Source organism: Anarhichas minor, unplaced genomic scaffold (genome assembly GCF_050575085.1).
Source record: "Anarhichas minor isolate MPS153535 unplaced genomic scaffold, ASM5057508v1 ptg000012l, whole genome shotgun sequence".
NCBI lineage: Eukaryota > Metazoa > Chordata > Actinopteri > Perciformes > Anarhichadidae > Anarhichas > Anarhichas minor.
Window position 1 is genome coordinate 5,819,401 of NW_027466458.1, and position 22,114 is coordinate 5,841,514.

At 43.8% G+C, this 22,114-nt stretch overlaps 2 protein-coding genes across 2 annotated transcripts; one reads left to right on the forward strand and one right to left on the reverse strand.

Moving 5' to 3' along the window:
• Positions 1–747: 747 nt before the first annotated feature.
• Positions 748–6,070, reverse strand: mvb12a (multivesicular body subunit 12A). The gene is made up of 10 exons (XM_076090423.1): positions 5,942–6,070; positions 4,715–4,804; positions 3,576–3,659; positions 3,342–3,441; positions 2,860–2,989; positions 2,541–2,681; positions 2,188–2,297; positions 2,039–2,085; positions 1,793–1,858; positions 748–1,684 (listed from the first exon to the last, which is right to left on the reverse strand). The coding sequence occupies exons 1-10, from the start codon at positions 6,059–6,061 to the stop codon at positions 1,598–1,600; spliced, it is 975 nt and encodes a 324-aa protein (XP_075946538.1). The 5' UTR covers positions 6,062–6,070; the 3' UTR covers positions 748–1,597.
• A 4,280-nt stretch (positions 6,071–10,350) lies between these two features.
• LOC142948637 (pre-B-cell leukemia transcription factor 1-like) lies at positions 10,351–21,088 on the forward strand. The gene is made up of 8 exons (XM_076090769.1): positions 10,351–10,668; positions 12,039–12,112; positions 17,389–17,636; positions 17,787–17,977; positions 18,125–18,260; positions 18,346–18,502; positions 19,931–20,018; positions 20,380–21,088. The coding sequence occupies exons 1-7, from the start codon at positions 10,484–10,486 to the stop codon at positions 19,972–19,974; spliced, it is 1,035 nt and encodes a 344-aa protein (XP_075946884.1). The 5' UTR covers positions 10,351–10,483; the 3' UTR covers positions 19,975–20,018; positions 20,380–21,088.
• Positions 21,089–22,114: the final 1,026 nt, after the last annotated feature.

A 22,114-nucleotide genomic window follows, 5' to 3' on the forward strand; every position in this document is an offset into this window, starting at 1 on the left:
CATGAAGCATTTAACCTAACGGGTTGCACAACAGTTTACTATGCAGGGACACGATGATGTAAAAGCTAATGTATACATAACATGTCCGTTATTGACAATCCAACATAGTACAGCAGGTGGCAGTAATTCACCATAACGTTCGTTTCCAACTATTGAATATTCTGCATTTACATGTAAAATGTTACCATCAAAAGAGCTGTAAACATGTAGATCTGTCGAAGTAAAGCTGTTGTGAATAGATGCAGAATACTCTGAGGGTGGAATAAAATGCCATATTTTGGATATAATGGAAATGATGAAGAGAATGGATCCAGAATTGGCAATAAAATCACCATTTTAATGTTAAGCTTTTTTTTTTGTGAGTGAGGAGACTCAACCGCGTTTAATTTTAGCAACAGAGTGTTCCGGTGTTAAATCTGCAAGACAACGATTTGTCTCTCAGAGACTACCGATGTGAAACCAAGAGTGGCTTGGAAAATCAAAGCAGGAAGAACGAATGAACCACTTCCTCTGTTCAGCGTGTGGTCGTGTGCGTAAGGCAAACGGCACACATCGATTTAAAGGTCAGCACCTGTTGCCTTTGTCCACGTCCTTCAGCTCAGGTGAGGCCACCACAATGAAAACATCTCTTCGGACTGCAAATACTGTTCAGTTCTTCTGGTCGTTGCCTGCAGCACATAATCGAATTGTAAACAATATCTAAGGTGGTGCTGTGTGTAAACAACAAAACCGCAAGTAGTGCAGAAGTAGTGTTTCTTTGCTTTTATTTTTTCCATGCAATAAAAGTTTGCTATGCAGACAATAAAACAACATGTCTTTATATATTGTACAATGTCAAAGATAAATATTTGGTCCTTATTCCGCCTTATAGTTAATAAACAACAACCAGATTCTCTCCCCTTTTTCCCCCACATACCGTAAGTATGACGAACACACAGAGCTAAATATACAACCTTCCTCCATTCACCTGAAAATAGGATATATTATGCATTCCTGGAATAATACAAACCTGTAGTAGTAGGCTACTCTTCAAACAAGAAATACATTATATCCTACCTTTAGATATGTTCGTGTATCTATTGAGCTTAGTTAGACGTCTGCGCCAACATTACAGCTCCGCTTAAGAGATTATGATTCAAACGATTAAAAGATGCGTAGCACTGAAGGATATCAGGTAACATTCAACAGAGCAAGCAGCAGACATCCTAAAGGGCAAGTGCATCTTTGTGATGTGATAAAGCATTTTGTTTTTAAAAGCATACAATTAGACTAAATTCTGAAATTGAGCACGAAAAAAAGTCTTCTTTAGCGTCATTACAAGTATGATTTCGTTCAATCAGGCCTTTCCTTTGGCAAATAGAAACTTGGAATGCTTGAAGGTAACAGAGTATAGACGTGGCATGATAGACAAATAAAAAGGAACGCAAGGGGAAACCCTCAGAAGTACAATTGTCAAGCCTAACATTAGAAGCCTACAGTGTACATGTAGGTGAGGTCATCCTTCGTCCATACCATGATGGGAGGCGTCATGCTGAACGCCTTTTGCACCGAGCAAAACACACAAGTCTGATATTGTTGCTTTGTCAAAGTTCAACGATCACTGAGCTGTTTGGGAGCCTCCTGTCGGCACTGATGGTCTGGTTCTCTTCGCAGCAGATTCCTCCACCGCGAAAGTGTAGTTATACTAAAAAAAAAACAACAAAGCAAGGTGAGTGTATTCTTTGTTTGGAAAATTGCATGGTCTTAATTGAAGGATCACAGGGCTGAAAGTGAGAGTCAGATGTGACCCTACCTCATTTTCAATGTCTTGAAGGGACTTTATACGAATGTTGTTTAATTGAGAGTTCAGCTGAAGAGCCTAAAAGAGAGAGAGAGAGAGAGAGCGAGAGAGAGAGAGAGAGAGAGAGAGAGAGAGAGGTGAATACATGTTTATATTAGAAGCTTGGGGGTGAAAAAGCATAAAGTGAGAGATAAAAACAGCTGCGTTTTGTAATGAAATTCATCACTTAAGTATGGTTGGAAAATATCAAACGCTTGCCTGGATATTGAACTTTGGGTGAAGGCTGAAGGGAACTCCATCTAAAGCTGCAGAGAGGGAAGGCGGGTAAGAGTTGAGTGAGTTGCCTGCTGGGAGAAATAAGCAATACGTTTCCTGTGTGTGTGTGTGTGAGGGGAGACTTGGAGCACCTGTGATCCCCTGCATGCTGCCGTCAGCATCTTTGTCCGAGTTTTCCTTGCTTTTGAGGCTGCGGCGTCGCTGACTCAGTTTGTTTTGTGGCAGTGGGTGAGGGGGGTTGCTGCGGAAACAAATGGATAGGTATTTATGCCAACTGTCCTCTACTGTTGAGTTACAGAACATCATTCTCTCTTATTTTGACCTACACTTTTTATGGAGAGAAACACACACGTCTGTTCTTGTCCTTTGAATGGGCTCTATTTGAACATCTTGTGTACCAGAGGAGCCACGACATGTCCCTGAATAAACAACAACAACTATCAATTTTGCGAATTATTCTCGAGACATTAAATAAGTGGCGCACCTGGGTCGAAGGGGCAGAAGAGCAGACGGCTGGTCCAATGAGATACTGCGGATGTCCAGGCTGACGCTGCGGGGCTTCGCTTGAGGCATGGGGCTGGAAAAAAGTCCCTTTCTGCACCACAACACGTAGCCGTGGACGTCTCTGGGGGGGAAAGGCACGTTAAATGACACGCGTACACACGAGTGTAAATACAAAGGAGGAACTCAATGCACATCCGAATGCAGACCACCGTGTTACGGGGTTACGGGATTTAAGAATCGCTTTGATAAAAAAAAAAAAAGGTGCAAGTCAAATGTTTGCGTGTGTGTAAGTTACCAACCCCACACATGTGTAGTGCTGCAACATCATTTTGCTTTTGGCAGTCACTTTGACATCCAACACAGCTGTGTCCACACTGCCCACTGGGACGACGCGGACACACACACGTTTCTTCTTCGAAACGGAGGCCTCTGGACGGACGGACACACACACACACACACACACACACAGACACACACAGACATCAACAGCGAGTAAATAAGACATCAAATACCAGAAAAACATAAAATATCAGGGATGTGTGACACCTGTGTGTGTGTGTGTGTGTGATTGCAGCTTTCCACCATTGTAGTGAGGACATGTGTGCATTGTGAGGACATGTTGGCCAGACCTCACTACTACTTGTTTGCAGGTTAAGATTAGAGTTAAGTTTAAGTCAGGGTAAAGGATGGGCATTAAGTTGTGATGGTTTAGGGGCAAGAGAATTCATGATGTCAATAAAGTCGCGTAGAAAGACAAAAATGCGAGTGTGTATGTACTCACTTGCTTCGAGGTGCTCTGCTATATAGCAGTAACCGGGAGGAATAGACTCCTTGTCTGAGATCAGCTGAATGTCCGACACTACCATACCAGCTGTCAAGTTCTATAGAGAGAGAGAGACACAGTCCATTTATGGAAGACAGGGGGGACAAGTGCAATACACAAGTAATATGTCTCTCATATGATAGTTAAAAGTAAAGAAGTGTATCTGTGATCTGATCTCTCTCTCTCTGCTACCTTGCTGTAACAGAGGTAATATCCAGCTTTCATGGCAAAGCTGCGAGTAAAGTTCGCTGCCACTCCGTCTTCTGTGATGCTGATCTGCAGAGGGACAGAGAAAGAGAAGAGGTACATTTAGGAATACTGCATCTGACATCACTAACAACATGATAAATGGGCATGGGTGAAATGGGTAGAAGATGGGTAAATGGGCGATGGCTCAAGGATAACGTTTGTGGTCAATCTCGTAAGAGATACGCTCACAACTCTCACCCAACGCTATAACGCTGTAACAGCAGAGATAAAAGTGATCTCAACACTAAGACGTTTGGCACACTGGAAAAAATGCCAGCGTGTTTGCTGGTTTATAGATTCACATGCCGACCATGCATGAAGAATGAATATAACATCTATCAGCATGTGCAAGGAGGCCTGTGTTTGCAACGTATTCAACAGAGACGTTCATGACATAGAATAGTCATTATAATTACACCATGTCTGAATAGAGACTAAATTCTATTCACTGTCCATCATCACTAAGTGTGCGGTTTTCTTTTCTTCTTTTTTTAATGTCACACCTCTTTTTTTTTTAATGTCACACCTCTTTAAAAGAGTGCGTCATACCAGCAACGGGCTCAACCACAGCTCCTCACTACAGGAACAGTTTCCGTCCCTGCCGTGCTCAGAGAAGTTTCCTAAATCTCTCCTGAACAAGGACTCCTTGATAGAATTTATTTAGGCTAAGTTAGGAGAGTATTCTCAAAACGTTGTAATGCTTACAGCTCATCAACACACTCAAACTGCCCGCCAACAACATCTCACTTCACTCTAATGCTGCTGGATGTCGTGACAATTTTAACCCTGTAATAATGTACTTTGTTGTGGCACCACAGTACATCACAGAACATCACAGTACATCACAGTATACCACAGTACATCACAGTACAGAATAAGTATTTCAGGTTGTCAGTTACTAAAGCAAGGAGGGGAAGATATATTGTAATTCTCACAACACTCGAGCAAACTGTTTGTGGTCACCGCGGAGTGAAATTTGGTAAGTTTTTTAAATGGTTTAACATTGTTACTCCAGTGGCAACAATGTACTATTGTATATGAAGAGTTGTCTACAACATTAATCTCTGTATAAGTATATATACCAGTGTGAAATCTTTGGGGCAGGTGCCGGTGTTGGAGGTCCACGCCACCGCTGTAAGTGGCCGGACTACCCCATGCTCCATCAAAGACATCTGAGGAAGAGAAAAGGGAACAGTAGAGTGAATAAGGAAGTCACATCTGGCTGCATCTGGAAGGGAGGACAACAATATATATATATATATAATTTTTTATAGAAATTAGATTGTCTTTATCTGTGTGTGTGTGTGTGTGTAACAATGTGCTTTCTCTGGGACTGGTTGGCATTGTGAACCAATTTTCTGTGTCCATGTGACTTAAAGAAAGGACTCACTAAAGGTAAACAGGCTCCCATTGAGTCTAAGAATGAATCTTCTCCCTAAGCCACATTGTTTAGGACAGAAGGATGCTATCCAGAGCAGGAATTCCTCCCAAACTACAGCTGTGAATGTCAGTCCATCCTGGGAAGTTCTGCATCACCCTTTTTATGAGACGTTTGTTTTAGATTTAAACGTTCTTTTACCAAGCCCCCCTATTAACGTTGTCTATCAAGGGATATGTCATTTTATATCACAATATGTATATCATGAAACAAGAAGTCTGCTTTTGGCAAATAAAGAAAATTACAAATAAAAGTACTTCATTAAATTCATGTTAAAGCGTTTCTTTCAAATCTTCTCTTTTTCTGCCATTTGTAACATTGAATGGTCTGATACATATCAAATACCCAGAAACTGTCTTCAGTTTTCAGAAGACAAAACACTCAGAACGAAGCAAACACATCTGAGAGTACGAGTGGTGCATTTGAATGAAAGTAAACGAATGAATTAAACATTTAAAGAGAGAACTGTACAATGAGGACTACTTCCCTACATCCTACTTGCTGACGTAATAGGCCGCTAATCGTCATTGTGTGAACTGTTTGGTATCAGGGTGGGAAATCAACACCAGGTACATAACGTTGACACTTTAATTGCTTTACCAACAACTTTGACATTCGCGCTGGTATCATACTTCTATATTTCTATATTTCCAGACAAGCTCACGTGTACTGTAATAGAGTTATGAATTAAAAAAAAACTCGTATTAAAGTTAAATTCAGACGGGCAGTTATTTTGGAAGTTAACTTACATGACACGGCGAGTTTACTTTACAATAGCAGCCACTGTTCCATTGACATCTTGTTCAAAATGAGCTCACTCGCTTTTGTTCCGGGAGTCGACTAATAAAAACATAAAAAAGTAAATACTTACTCTGTCTCTGTGCCCACGTCTGTCTCTTCGGAGTGAAACGGTTTGGCACGCAAGCAACGCTTTAGTTAACAGCCGGAATTTTTTGGCGTTCTTCTTGTAAGCAGGAAGTACCGAATCCATTCTGACTCCAACTCCCGTCAGCCCACGGGGCAAGACGTCACCGTTAAATGCCGACTCGAGTCTGAACGCAAGATGGCAGCATTGCAACAGTCACAGAGACAGTCTGTTGTCCAATTTCACGCCATACATGCATTAAACATGTTTTTTATGTTATTGCTAAACGTGTACCGGAACTGTTACACGTGATATTCTGCGGTTCTGCGGCGGTTTGTGTTGTCCGTGTCCCCAATTAACAAAGGACGAAATATAAACATTCAGCCTGTTTTGGCTCGTTCAGAACAAACATACAGGCCACTGCAGATATAACTAGGTGTGGACAGAGGGGTGCTGAGAGAAGAATCGATTCTCATTTACATGAAAATGAGGGTGAGCAGGGCAGACTGGAGGAGGAGAGGGGAGAGCGAGGGGAGGATAATGAAAAAGGGTAACAGGGAATGAGAGATAAAGAAGGGTTGAATTGTTGGGAGCAGGGGGGGTTTAAAGGGCAAGGAGAAGATGTGTGACAAGACCTGGTGTTTAAAACCAGGCATGCACACACTACTGGTTTAATGGATAACACATCTTTTCTTTCTGAAAAGACTAAAACCAACAATGAATGCTACCACCATGTAGCCTTCGGTGTCGCATGTGTCCCCACAGCCTGGTGTGATTAATTGTTGAGCCAGACGACTGAAAGCACATTAATGAGAGAAAACATTGCACCGGCTGACATGTCCCTGCATTAATATTAACACGGGCACTGTAGAGTATCTTGAATCAATCCCACATACGCCGTCCCGCTGCTCAAATTAGATCAAAATCAGATTATCTTGAGTAACCGGGGTCATGATTTCTGGAAATTAACGTTGCTGTTGAGCTTTTTAAATGAAATGTTGGTGCTTTGAGCCCCACATGCCGATATAGTTCCATTATATTGAAGAGAAGGCAGACGTCTCTACGGCCGATGTCTCCAAAACAAGGCAACTCACACCAAAAACAATCTAGATTGATAAATAGCACTAATGTAAGAGGGAGAATGTGTATTTTTCGGTGAACTGTTTAAGTAAATGCATTGGAAATGGTCCCCAACAAATACACTATTAAGCCTTCTCCTGACTTAATAGTGTTTAAAAATATGTACATTTTTGAGACCCTTTTAAAAGACGTTCATCTTCAGCAGGGACCACTGGGCATGGACCTTAGTGCCACAGAGAGGAAAGGGAAGAAAGCATTTAGGACTAACACATGGTTCATTTTCATCTTTTCATGGTGACAATGAGACTAATATAGAACGTCATCAGCCTTATTCTCGAAGGTGCTGTTTTAATATAAACACACATGCAATACAATTCACAACAGTATAGCAACAGTGGGGATAAATCCACCTCTAACCCTCCCAAGGTGAATGATTCTAGGATATTTACATCTGTTCTGAGTAGTCAGTGAGCCCACAGTGAATAACCCATAACAATACCCAAGTCACCCTTATCCTTTGTTTATCATTTCCACCATGCAACATGGAGGCATACACATGAGGAATAAGCTCCTTTGATGGCTACAGACTATACATTCTCACAACAGACACTGCTCTTAATCAACTCGAACGTTGTGTGTGTGTGTGTGTGTGAAAATGAGAAAAAAAAGACACTCGACTGGAGCATCCAGAGGTGCTCGGGTCCCTGTTGGCATGGCAACATGCAGAGCAGACCACAGGGGGTGGTTGTAGGGGGGGGGCAGGGCTGCAGCGGGTGGACTGTTCCATCTCGGTGAAAATAGAAAATCAGTGTTTATTCAGAGCATTAGCTTTATTGGCTGATTGGCCAATTAATGAGAACGAGCCAGCTGTAATCTGCTGGGACTGAAACAAAAGTGAGAAGAGGCAATGTGTGGCAATGTGTGTGTGCGTGTGTGTGTGCGTGTGCGTGTGTGTCTGAATGCCTGCACATCTGCGTGTCTGCTTGTTGGGGGTGCATGCAGCTGCCCGTGTGTGCGTGGTAGTAAATATGAGAGCGATAGACTGAGTGAGAGAGTAGGTTCAGACACTCTGGTACTTCCTACTATGATGGGGGGAGGGAGGGAGGGAGGGAGGGAGGGAGGGTGGGGGGTTTCATTCATCTTTTCCATCAAGTCAGCCTCCTGTCTAGAGTGACAGACACACATGCATTCAGCTCATGTGCAAACAAACACACACTGCAGTCTCAATAGAAAAACACTATATATATCCTGGCCCACACACACATACACGTACACGTACACACACACACACACACACACACACACACACACACACACACACACACACACACACACACACACACAGGCTTACCCACAGCTTGTAAACATGTGTAGCTACTGAGGTAAGAAGGTGTATGAGAGTCCTCTTTGAAACGGATGAAACACAAAGTCACGTAGAAATAAAATGTCATTATAGACAATAGGCTACTATACAATACGATGAGGTCACCATAATAGCAGGACGGTGTCTGTAGGGAGAGGGCACGTTTTGGTATGCTAGGACATCCATCACACACACGGGCACCCTGACACACACAGACGCACACACTTATTAGTATTGGTCGCATCATCATCATCAACATCAACAACAACATTGTTTCCATGGTGAAGCGATGGCCTCCTCGCGGTCTCAAATCAAACTGCAGCATTCCCCGGAGCCCGCCGACATACTGATGGAGAGCTGCGTCAAGGGAACCAGAAAAAGCCAGAAAGAGGCCGGAATTGAATCACTGTTTCTTTCAAAATAAAAGCACTAACGCGCTACTATCTGAATCAAAAGCCGCTTTTTAAACCATTGTTCCATTTCTGTGTCGGTCACTTGACTTTGCACGGTAGCACTCTAAATAATGTTTCAGACATTTAAATTATATAATGTATAATAGTGTATAATTCAGCATTGTTCAGCAGCTCTTTGTATTTCAGTGACCATATCATTCTATTTGGATATTAAAACCATTTTACCGTCACCTCCAGGACAAGTTTTGTGGAAGACTTCACATTCACTGCACACATAATAACAGCATTTACACAATGTATCATTTTCACAATACAGATTAGCAGGCTAGTGAATTAAAGCAGATATAAATGTCCAGATGAATCTGTTTACCCTGCACAATATATGCAGTCTCAATGGATCGATTACAATACAATGAAGTAGGCAAATTCTGCTGTTGTAGGGTGCTGACCAGAGAAAAAGAGCACAGAAAATGTAAAAGTGATGAATCATAACACGACTATACCGGCCCCTTCACGCGGACAAACTGTGTTAGGACTATCTCTCGTCTGTTAAAAACAAAAGCAGCCTCACGTGACCTTTGGTTGGACAGTTTGTGTGTTTTGGCATTTTGCATTGACGTATATTCTGTAAAAAAATATCTCTGCGCGTGTACAAAACATGGCCTGTCTATTGATTTATTACTTCATTAAACCTACTCCTTTAATCGGGCTATCTGCTTTAAGGTGCATTAGTCTGAAATGTTGGAGCGGAAGTAGTCTTTTCTCGTCTCGTGTAATTTGACAGAGGACGGCATTGCTCCATGGTGGTGTTTTTCTGGGAGGAGTGGGACAACAGCCGTACGGGGAAAGAAAAATAGCAATAAGCAACAACTAAAGGCTACAAACCTGAATTTGCGGGACTTGGACGGGACCAGATAGATGAAGTTCCTCGGGAACACCTTTCCCGGACCGTCTTTTAGGTGACCGTGTCGGTTCTCACTTTTAATTACCGAGCAAGGATACGGGACTCATGGATAAAAGGAGAGCAGGCGGAGACGACGACATCAAAGGGGCTCCCGGGTCATTAGATACAGCTATAGCACCGATCAGACCATTATTTAACACGCGAGAGCCGACCAGCCTCTCTCAAACGGGAATGAGCTCCGTAACAAGCCAGTTTTGGTAATTATCTGGAGCCTCTTGGTCGTCTTTTCAGGGGAAGAAAAGACGTCCGTAGCGCGTCAGGCTACTTATAAAAACAACAGTATCTTACTGAAGGCGAACATTTTTTTTAACCGTGCCCCCCCCCCCCCCTAGACCCCCAATGCCAAAGAAGAACCCGTTTCCAGAGCCCCGGTTTTGTATCGTTTTCTTCGGATGAGTAAAAGCTAAGGCGGCTGCACTTCTGTCTCTTTTGCTTTGTTACTCACACCAACACAAGCAGGCAGCTCCAGCTGAGCCAACACTTCTCGCTGTTTTGAGCCCTGTATGCTTTTTTCTTTTTTTCTTTTTATGGGAAACTTTTCAACCTCTCGTTTTTTCTAAGTGCTGAAAGTTGGAGAAGGAAACCCCTTTTTGTAGTGATCCTCCTCCTCCTCCCTTCTCTCTCTCTTTCTCTCTCTCTCTCTCTCTCTCTCTCTCTCTCTCTCTCTCTCTCTCTCTCTCTCTCTCTCTCTCTCTCTCTCTCTCCACAATAAGAGCCACACTGTAGGTATGGACGAGCAGGCCCGCATGATGTTGGGTCATATTGGACTAACTGGACTGCCTCACGAGGACGTGGGGGATCCTGACAACATAAGGAAACATCACAACATGGGCCAGCCGCAGCAGGACATCGGTGACATCCTCCAGCAGATCATGGTCATCACAGATGAGAGTCTGGATGAGGCCCAGGCCAGGTAATGCCGTGAGCAGATAAGGCCTGATATATTGTTTAGGAGTTGGATTTGGGTCTGCAGGGGGGGGGGGGGGAATAGTCATCACAGTATCTCCTCAAACGTGCATGGGCTTACACACACACACACACCCAGACACACACATCAGACATTGTAACAGACTGTAATAACACCCCTAACTTGCAGAATGCTGATGGGGTTCTTGTGCCCCCTCTCCAGCTGTGCATCACCACCGTTCACCCCCACAGGTCTTATCAACAGTACAACACAGGCTCCACAGCACTCCCCTCTGGGCCATGAAATCACAAAGTTACTCATAATAATGCAAAATCTTATGTTAGATTGCCACTAATTAGAAATAAACTCAGTTGTACATTATGGAGACTTTGGTTGCAAGTTAAGTTTAACAGTAGAATGCAGTTTGGTTATTGTAGATACATTTATAACGTTGTTATACACACTGATGGGGGGGGGGGGGGGAGTATCCTTATTAATATCGTGTTAATTTCAAGCATATCACCCAACTCACGATGCTATCACAGTAGTTTGCTCAAAATAGTGTCTCAACACACAGGAAATACTGCGATACACATATATTCAGTCTGATCTATTCACATAATATGTGCAACTAAAATGAAGTCCTTCATTCACAGCATGCTACGTATTATTTCTGTAATGCATTGTCCTTCTCACTCTCGTTTCTTTCGACTTCATCTCGTGATGTAAATTTCATTAAGTAGAAATCAAATCGTGTCTTAAGAACTGCCTGAAGTACGACATTCAGAGTGTTATAACAAGTCGAGATAAATCAGAGATTTTATCAGCAACACGGACGTGTGACAGGATGTACAAATTCAAATAGTCAAAAAAACGGGCAAACAACTGCCAGCAAACGGCACATTTCACATCAGATGTATGCAGGCAAATAGTAAAATATTTATGCCACAGTAATGTAATAGAAATAGTGTCACAAAACTGGTGTCAGAGTATCAATATTGTACCGTAGTGTGACATTATATTGCAATATTGATTGTTGCACTATTATATTCGTGCCATCCCTATTCTATGTGGACACAGGCTTGTTCCATTTTAAGCTCTCAGAGTTTCTGCACGGTTGTGCCGTCAATCTCTCCTCTTGTCTGTCTTCACTAAGGTGAGTAAGTCCAGGTGAATTAGACAACTATGTGCTCAGGCCTGTTTTCAGTCAAGGGCTTGAACAGGTCTGGTTGCACACTCACTCATCTGAATCCAGTCTGTTCAGCACCGACTTGCAATGTGTCTACATGATCTACTGTTGGTGGATGTCAGTGCCTGTAACCAACAGAATGGCTGTAACAATTTACATTCTCTGTGTCTTTCACTTTCCATAAAAGGAAACACGCTTTAAACTGCCACAGAATGAAGCCCGCTCTCTTCAGTGTCCTGTGTGAGATCAAAGAAAGGACAGGTGAGTTGTCCATTTGGTTCCTGGTCTTATGGTTTGTTTGTTTTCCTCATCAGCCAGTAAAGAAAAGACTTTCATGCTGATAAGAATGCACATTTCTTACTCTTTCAGTGCATCCGTGATTGTAGCGGAGGTTTAAGCCTACAGTCCACAACCATTACTTTGAACTTCAGGCTTACATTCATCATTTTTGGTCAAATTGAGAACGTAAGGATAAAGAGACAGACGCATCAGGGACAGAAAGATATAAGAATATTGTCCAGCCAGGTTTTCCCAGCCTTCCTTCATCTACCCGCTACATGTTCTCAATATATTGTCTCACTTTCTTCCTCTTGTGCTCAGTGTGTCACACCCTCTATCTTCAGCTTGTGTTGACATTTTTCTAAAACTCATCTTCTGATGAATGCGCTCCTCTAAAAAGCGTCTTTACCGACAGACACTTTTGACTGAGAAATGAGATGGTCGTTACAATTATCTTACACCTTAAATGTCCGATCCTGACGTTCCATCACACACCACTGATGCAGCAGCTCGTTTTGAACAGTAAAAGGGGCCCAGGTTTGTGTTTTAGCTGGTGGAAAATCATCTCAACTTTGTCTTTGGAGCGGAGAACTCCTTCCAGACACGAAGCAGACAGAAGTGTGAGCGACACGGAGCCCTTGTTATTACCTCATTTCATTCACTCGGTGTGTAAACGGGAACCCTGAGGTTGGCTGCAGGAGGGATGCAGAGTTTCCAAGGCAACTACTGTAGTTGTCTCGCCTGCTCGCTGTCATTCAGATGTTTCACACGCTGACAGCCTCCGTTGTATATTTCTCACACCGCAGCTTTGACCCAGAAAGAGCTGATCTTTGCGTTCGGTGTCATCGGGTCATCACGGGTAACGTGCTCTGATCTGGGTTTTATGCATTGAGTTCAGCGAGTGCTCACTGCTACGCCTCTCAGCCATAACGCTCCCTCTTCCTAACTGATAAGAGGATCTGGTATTATCATTATTATTATTATCTTTTTCAGGGTCAATAAATCCCATGAAAACTTCTAAACTAGCAACGTTTCAGTCTCAGTACTCTCTGGAGCACTCAGCCCCAAGCCAATCTGTTCCTGCTAGACACATTATTAAAAAAGGCTCAGAAATGTCCCATAACAGCCATGAAGTGTAACTAAAGTTACTCAAACAGGAGGTAAATAGTGAATTTGCTCGGCACTATTTTTTTGTTTTTTTTCTGCTAAAAATAAGGCCTTCTGTAAAAATGACTACATGTAAACACTTTTAAAAAACCAATGCAAGTCCAATAAATACAAGCTGAACCGAAGTCCTCTCGTCTTTACGACAGTTACTTTGCGGTCCACCGCCGCGTTTCTTTGTCCGGCCACTAGGTTCACAGGCCGCTCGTCCCTAAACCACACTTACGAGCTTCGTATGCTAGCCGCTAGCTTAGCGAGGTCCTCTCCGCCGCTGCGTTACGCTCACGCGCCGCTGACGTCGCCTGGAAGCAATAGGAGAGCAGCCGTGAGTCGCGAGCCCGCACTAGATCTGTCTCACCCGTTCACTCGAGCCGTACTCCCACTCTTGTCTGGACAACTTGTCCCGGTCGTGCAAGAGCTCTCCCGGGTGAGTCGGCTTACAGCTTGTGGCCCCGGTTCCTTGGACCGCCACCAAAGTTGGGCTCTGCGGTTTTCGCCCGCTCGCTTCAGTCCCCCCCCCCCCCCCCCCCCCCTCGTCCCCCCCCCCCCCCTCCGTTTTTGGCCAGCAGCTCTGCCTCCACAGGTGTGTTCAATTAAGCTGCTGGCTGTGGCCAAGTCCGAGTCAAGCAGGAAGTACACGCTACAACTGTAATGAAAATAGTTAAATATGCCACAGCCTCACAGTTGTTATTGCGTCAACTTCTAATACTTCTGGTAAAGAACTCGTATTACCTGGCCACATCATCATATGCACCATTTTACGCGAAAATCAACATCTAGGAACCGCTTTTAATAACCGTGAAATATCAAACAAAGCTTGCCATTGACACACACACTTCCATAAAGCTATCCTACATGTAGTTCAGAACCCAGGCCTGTGTGATTGTGTATGGGGATGACCCATATGTAGCCTAAAGCAATGATCTGGTATGAATGTCCAAATGTGTTCTGGACCCTTGATCCGTATCACGATACCTACAAAGGGACAGAGAGTTCCTGCTTTCCATCGGTGTGTTGTTGCTTCTTCACACTGATATGCTCAGTAACTGATGTTGTGGAAACACAGCTCTGATACACACAATTGATCTCTAAGTGGTTTTCTGGGCTTCCCGGCAGTCTCCATATCTAGATTATTCTGGAAGTTTAGAATATATTACTCCTCCCTCTCTTTGTCTCGAACCGGGCTGCCTCCCTATTTCTGCTGTCCGTGTTTCGTTCCTCTCCATCCCGAGTTAGAACCATTAAAAATAACTCCTCACGTGACAGCGACATGTTCCCTGCGTCCTCCTTCGGGTACGTCTGCTCACGTCTCCGTTGTCCTATGTGTCTCTTTTTCCCCCCTCCTTCTTTCATACTATTCCCAATACAACTCTTATTTTTTTTTTTTAGCCACCCTGTTTTTTTCTGGGAATTTTTGAGAGGATTACAGCGCACAAAATAGGACCGAGGCAAAGTAAAGAAAACAGAAAAGAACTGACAAGAGTGAGGGAGGGACAGATTGATGGATGGGTTGTAGGGAGAGGCAGTAATGGTTGTGTTTCATGGTATGGCAGACAGTTGATAATCTCCAGACCCCGGAGTCCTGTCAGCCTTCACTACAAACAGATTCTCAGTGGGGGACAGTTTGCCACCCACGGCCCCGACTGGGCTCACAAAGCTGGATTTACTCGCGCTGTTCCTCGAAGCGTCATGGGCCGCCGCTCATCTCTTTATCCCGTCTACTGTGTGTGTGTGTGTTAGTGTTTGTACACACGACAGAGTCAACGGGCAATCTGGAAGGCTGGCCCACACTCTGGGCTAATTAATATGTAATTAACAGTAATGGGACCCCGGCACCATTTCAATATACGTGTCTTTGTCTTTCTGCCGCTGTCTTTGCCGCGTTAACTCTTTTCTTATACACTCAGTTCATTCTAACACAGTGGTCCTGTAATAAATGCACGTTATAATATGCAGTTTTTGTTAAAACCGTTTCAGAGAGTTGCTGATTAAACTAAATGGTCATTTTTGTTGGCTGTAGTTTGCTGTTGAATTTTATTGCATTGTACTGAGCGGCGGCGTTTTCCAATATTTAAGATAAGATAAGATAATCCTTTATTAGTCCCGCAGCGGGGACATTTACAGGATTACAGCAGCATAGTGGACAATGCACACAAGAGACAGAGTAAAAACCAGATCCAAACAAGTATTATGAATAAGTAATAAACATTTCCTCTGTCCTCTACTCTGATTTAAAAGAAACGCATCTATAAGAAACATCGCTTGGTACACCGAATAAACTAAATGTATATTTCACTGTTCCAATAAAGGAACATTTCTCTCTGATGTTCCACTTTACACAAGTAGAGTGGAGCGGTTGGGAGGTTGGACGTATAAATGCAGGATTCAGATGATGAGAAGTGCTCCTCTGTAAACGGGCGACCATCCCTCTTTGGACATCCATGCAGCCTGTGATCTGTAGCCAGTGAAGACATTCACTCGGGCTACAAGAGCACGCAGGACTTTGAGAGCAGTGGGATTATATTGTAATCTGGTTAATCTGGCACATTAGTATGTTAGGTGCAGTATGCTCATATTTGGTTGTAATATTACAGACATATTTCACATATTAAACTATATTACTGTACTGTAACATGGTTTTGGAAATTGCTAGTGTGTCTGGAATAATTGGAGGCCATCACCGATTGTTAGTGTCTTTAGATGTGTGTGTGTGTGTGTGTGTGTGTGTGTGTGTGTGTGGATGCTGTTTGCCAGATGCGGAGGCTGTCATTGCCCTCGTTGCGGGATTATGAATGTGATCTCTGGAACTACCTTGTAATTGCCACCTAATTTGCATAGCTGTGCAAATTAACGACCTCTCAAATGAGCCTTAATTTTTCACTGGGTCTTTAGTCGCTCCTTAAGAGCTGGCGTTAATTAACAGCTGTGTGTGTGAGTGTGTGTGTGTGTGTGTGTGTGGCTGTTTTTCTTTGGGCATGAGGATGCCAAGGAAAGCTGGCATCACTACCATAGCAACAGCCAGTATTTCTTTATGTAAACCTCCCTCCTGGCAGTGTTTTTTGTTGTCTGTGTCTCCCTTCCCCTGCCTCCTCCTCCTCCTCCTCCTCATCCTCTTCTCTCTCTCTCTCTCTCTCTCTCTCTCTCTCTCTCTCTCTCTCTCTCTCTCTCTCCAGTTAGCCCCAGACACTTGATCTCCTCGCCGCCTCTCACTAACAAAGCTACGACTGAGGTTTCCTCTGTCGTCCGGTGTTATATTGTGTCAGCTCTTTCCGGGCTATTAAATCATGGTTTCTCTGAAGTTTTCTGAAGTTCAACTGGGCCGTTTGGTCTGTATATTTGATTTGATGTGAGAAAACATATTACTTTAAAGCTATTGTAATGTTTCACTTTCATTACCACCGTCTACTTAGAGACTGGGCCAAACCAGTGCTCGAGGACAGAGGAGATTTAAAACATCGGCTTGTTTCTTCAGCACCCAGCAGATCATTCTTGATATTTCTGAGGAGAAGGAGTTTGCAGCTTTTTGTTTGAGGACATTCTACTGATGGAGCAGAAAGAGTGTGTCTATAGTGTGGACATATGTTTGTTGTGGGTCTTATATTGTGAGATAGTGCTCTCTGCTGGCTGTGAAGGGAACCCTGACTGTGATGGAAGACACAAACCCTATCGAGTTACACACAATTTGGTGTTTTTCATTTGAATATTTTCAACATGTTTCCTATAATTCTTCTCTTTATCACAGATTGGGCTCGCAGCACGACAACGTCTGCGCTTCAGATCGTAATGCAACAATTATTCAATCAAATAATTAAAAACGGTCAAATATCTATAAAGAAATGTAAATGTGATGACAGGGGAAGCAGACCAGAAGGAAGCGATGTTAGGAAGCAGCTTAAAGCGTTGACTGAGTCTACTACTCGTGCAGTTATTCTAACTCATGAGTGAATCCTGTTTTTCTAGTTCTACTTGCCTGCGCCAGGAATTGTGAATGAACATGTCAGCGTTGCATGAGCAGGATTCACAAACGGCAGTTGGGGAGTATTGTAAATAGAAATCACATCTGATGTGTTTGTGTCTCTATTCGCCCCCCACAGCCCTGAGCATCCGAGGCATCCAAGAAGAAGACGGCCCCGACCCTCAGATCATGCGACTGGACAACATGCTGTTAGCAGAGGGGGTCGCGGGTCCGGAGAGGGCCGGGGCCTCTGCAGCGGCGGCCGTGGTCGCCGCTGCAGCCGGAGGGTCGCCCAGTGAGGGGGGGAGCGTAGACCACAGCGAGTACAAAGAGAAGCTCGCTCAGATACGACGGATGTACCATGCTGAGCTGGAGAAATACCAACAGGTGTGGTACCTTTCATCATGACACGTGTCACATGACTGTAGATCCCACCAGGGTTTTTGAAATGAAGTGCAGTGAAAACAACATCTAATGTTTGAGTTTGTTGGATTCTTTCTTTGCCTCTCTCTCCCCCCCCCCCCCCCCCCCTTGCAGGCATGCAATGAGTTCACCGACCACGTGATGAACCTGCTGAGGGAGCAGTCGCGTACGCGGCCCATCTCACCCAAAGAGATAGAGCGAATGGTGGGAATCATCCACCGCAAGTTCAGCACTATCCAGATGCAGTTAAAGCAGAGCACATGTGAAGCTGTCATGATCCTGCGCTCCAGGTTCCTGGATGCCAGGTGGGGTTGTTTTTTTTTGCGCTTTTATTTGTTTGTTTTCCCGCCTCTTCACAACTTTCCAGTGTGTGTGTGACAGTGTACTCACAACATCGTAAACGATGAGCGTTCGCTGACTGTTAATCGTTGCAATTGCACTTTTTCTGGCAGGCGGAAACGAAGAAACTTCAGCAAGCAGGCAGCAGAGGTTTTGAATACATATTTTTACTCTCATCTTGCAAACCCCTACCCCAGCGAGGAGGCCAAGGAGGACCTGGCCAGGAAGTGTTCCATCACTGTTTCTCAGGTCAGGCCGTCAAAGACACACTCGGGGGGGGAAGGGACAACGTTTGGTGTGGTTTTGACTTTGTTCCTCCCTCTGTAACTCTCAGGTGGCGAACTGGTTTGGAAACAAGAGGATTCGGTATAAAAGGAACGTTGCAAAATTGCAGGAGGAAGCTAACCGGTATGCTGTGAAGACAGCTGTGGACGCTGCCAGTGTATCTTCACAGGCAAGCCAAGCCAACTCCCCCGCCACGCCAAACTCAGGTACGCAACGAACATACCTCCGATTCCCGTCACGGGATTAAAACAAGGAGAAAGTAACGTTATGGATAACTCTAACGTATCTGTTATAATCTTAGACGTAAGAAGGCTGCGGATGAGATCATTTCGACTTCATTTCGATCAGTACGACTTCGTGAAATATGATCAAAACAAGGCTACATCCACACTAATACTCCGTCCACACGGCGCTTCAGCATCGTTTTCGAGATGATCTCCCTCCAGACTAAAACGCCTGAAAACGAATATCACGTGACTCTTCACGTACACTGCACATGCGGGTGGGTGCCGGTGCAAACAGGAAGTAGATTGATTGCTTAGTTAAAAGAAATACGACAGAGTAATAAAGTAGTCTTTAATAATGAAAGGTCGTGTTTGATTAAAGTTTCAGAAGTTTTATTTTTCAGACATAGTTACAGCGCCGCTTCACCTCTCTCTCTCACATCAAATTTACTTTAAAATCAACACTTACACGTAAAGGTTTACTAGATTATTGGTCCGTAAATGTGGTCAACACACGTCTCTCACTCGTTCCCTCTCGGTTTCGTTGTCTGTTCTCACTCGTAGCTCTGCTGGTGGCGGACGTCTCTGTCGTACTGGAGAGCAATCCATGTTTAGTCCCTTTATAGTTTATGTGTGTGGACTTCACAATAGTTGTGCAGAACAAAATTAGCATAAATAAGAAAAGGAAAGTCCTTCGTTTTGTGTCCGTTCTCCTCAAAGCCGCTAACCGTGACTTCAGACGGCCGCTCCGTAGGTGTGATAACGCCGCTGGTCACGCCGCTCGCTAATCGCTCCATTAACAGCTGCTTCCTCCGCAGAAAAGCAGACTTTAACTGAACAACAGCTGCTAGTAAAGACAACAAGGTCAGCCACGCCTGTCATCAGTCGTCCATGTTGAATTAACCTGGTAGTCGATCGATAATCAAGGCTGTTGTTGTTTGTGAGCTTCCGGGAAAGGGTCACGTGATAGGGGCGTGACGAATCAGGGAAGGACACGTCGTGACTGCTAAGAACCAATCAAGGAGCGAACGCGGGTGTGGGCGTCATCGTTTACAAACGTATCCGTTTTCGACCGTCCACACGAAGACGCAACCCCGGCGTTTTCAAACTCATCCGTCCTCGGGAGCGTTTTCAAACTCCTCCGTTTTCGGTGCTCTAAAACTCCGGCGCAGTGTGGACGCTCGGCGTAAACGTAGCAACACATACGCGTTTTCAAATGGAAACGGAGTAGTGTGGACGTAGCCTAGGATTCAGCCCTCACTGCTCTCTCCATATCAGGTGTATGTTACGGGGACGACCACTGGGTGTATATTTGAAAATGAAATGCGTGGCTAGCCGTGAGCGGAGCACCTAGCTCACCTCTGACTCAGGACAGAAGTATTAAAATGTGTGTCGACTGTGTGCCGACAGGAGGATACCCGGCCCAGTGTTACACTCCTGACGGGAGGTTGTGAGGACTTGCCCGGAGGAACTCTTCTTCCCTCCTCTCTGTGTCCGTGTGAGTAGCCATGGTTACACCACTGTTGCTATAGTTACACACTCTCCAACTGAGGAGTCATGGTAACAGCCTTTCCCCGTGTTAGCACGTGGTGTGGTGTGACACATTTTGTGGACCCTATCGATGCGGGCCCTCTGCATGTGACGACATCGCCGACTGAAACGGGACACTGGATTGTTTTTTTATGCATTTAAAGGAAACATTCACGCTGAAATGACGAACGTCTGTAACAAGATGACGTCTGAGCGTGATTGAACTTCACAGAGTGATGAGTTAACAGTGTCGGTGGATCTACGGGTGTGTGTGTGTGTGTGTGTGTTGTTCGTTTACATCCTGCTCTGAATGTCTGTTTCTCGGTTAGGGTGACGACGGCTGGCACCACAGCGGTGATTCCTCTTCCCATCTCTCCCCACCCAGAGCACCAGGGAGCAAACACTACGTCACCTCCAGCTGATGCCCCCCCCCCAGCCCCTCCCCCCTCCCCCCCCCATCCTGCTCCTCAGACTAACACCACCCAGACTGTAGGTTGACGTCCAGCCAAGCCACGAACAGACCATTACCAAAACTCTGCGACTGTTCTGTTTTGCTTTGTGATGCTGATCGTTTTCTAACATCTCTCAAAGTTCTTTTTTTTTAATCCTTCCACTTTTACGAATGTGTTGACACCTCTTTTTTCTTTCTTTTTTCGTTTTACTATTACTCACACCATTTTTCTTCTGTTATTTTTTAAAAAAGATAAATAAATGCTGAAAAGACCTTTTTTTAATGTACTACTTCACCTTCAGTGAATCATAAACTGTATGAAGGTTCGGGGCCTGTGTGTGTCGCCTTGAACCACATTCATCGTTTTATTTCAAAGAATTTAAAATAAGACAAAAAAAAAAGACAAAAAGAAAGCATGAAGTCATTTTTAGATGTTGACAATTTTATGATGTATTTTTTCCTTTGAAGTTTTTTAAGAAAAATGTCACTAAGAAAATGCATTGGTAGAGTACAACAGAAACATAAATGGCAGAAATGACCAAAAATGAATAAAAACATTGTCACTTATTAAATTTTTCTTTGCTTCAGACGAGAACTGGTTTGAGTTTGTTGCCATTTAAATGAATTTAAATACATTATTGCTTTAACAGGTAATAACGTTTCTTAAGTACTTCTGAACCAAAGAGGCTTCAGCCCAGGAGATCAGGTTCCGTGTGCTTTGCTCACGTGCACACTTGACGTTGTGTTAAGTTTCCCATCACACTGTACCAATGAGACCATGTGTGTTTTATTTGTCTGTGCCCTCTAGTGTTGAACAGTGACGCTGCATATAAGAAGCCTCTGGATATTCTGAAGCAACTGTTTTTGCTGCCAAACCTGCCTTGTTTTCCCGTCTATGACTTTTTTTTGGCCCGAGTTCATCTTCAATGGTGGATGTCCACAAATCTTGAGACCTGATAAACAGACAGGCATTAATCCAAGTTATTACAATAAATTGTGATAATGACATGATGACGGGATGCAAGGTCCATATAGGATGATATCGTAATTATTACCTTATCATGAGTCTTAGTTGCCCATTATTTAATTAGTTAAGACTACACTTCACTCCATTACTTTAACAGATTGAATTACTTAAATTTACTTTTTATTGCATCTTCTGCACGATTACAAATCTTACATATAAGGGCTAATAATCCTATTGAAACAAACTGAGTAGAAATGATACTGACCATGCTCTCTTCAGTCATATCCGATGGTTCTTTGGCGTGTTACTTTAGTTCTCCACATATTTCCGGATGTTTTTTCATTTTATCTGATTATTCTCCAGCTTTGCTTGAGGTTACTCACAAATATCCCAAATTTAGTAACAAAAAACAGGACAGTTGTACTTTGAGTCCTTTGAATTGTATCTCATCAGCTACTTATCACTGTTGGCTCACTGGTCAATACACGACAGATACATGGAGTGTCTCACTGGAGAGAAATCATCTTCTTGGAAAGCAGAATAATACTCTGAAGACTAAAGTGATGAAATCGATGTCTCCGTGTACTGTTAGTGTCCAGCTTTTGTAGCTTTCATCAGCAGAATAAGTCCTTCAACTTCTGTCCAT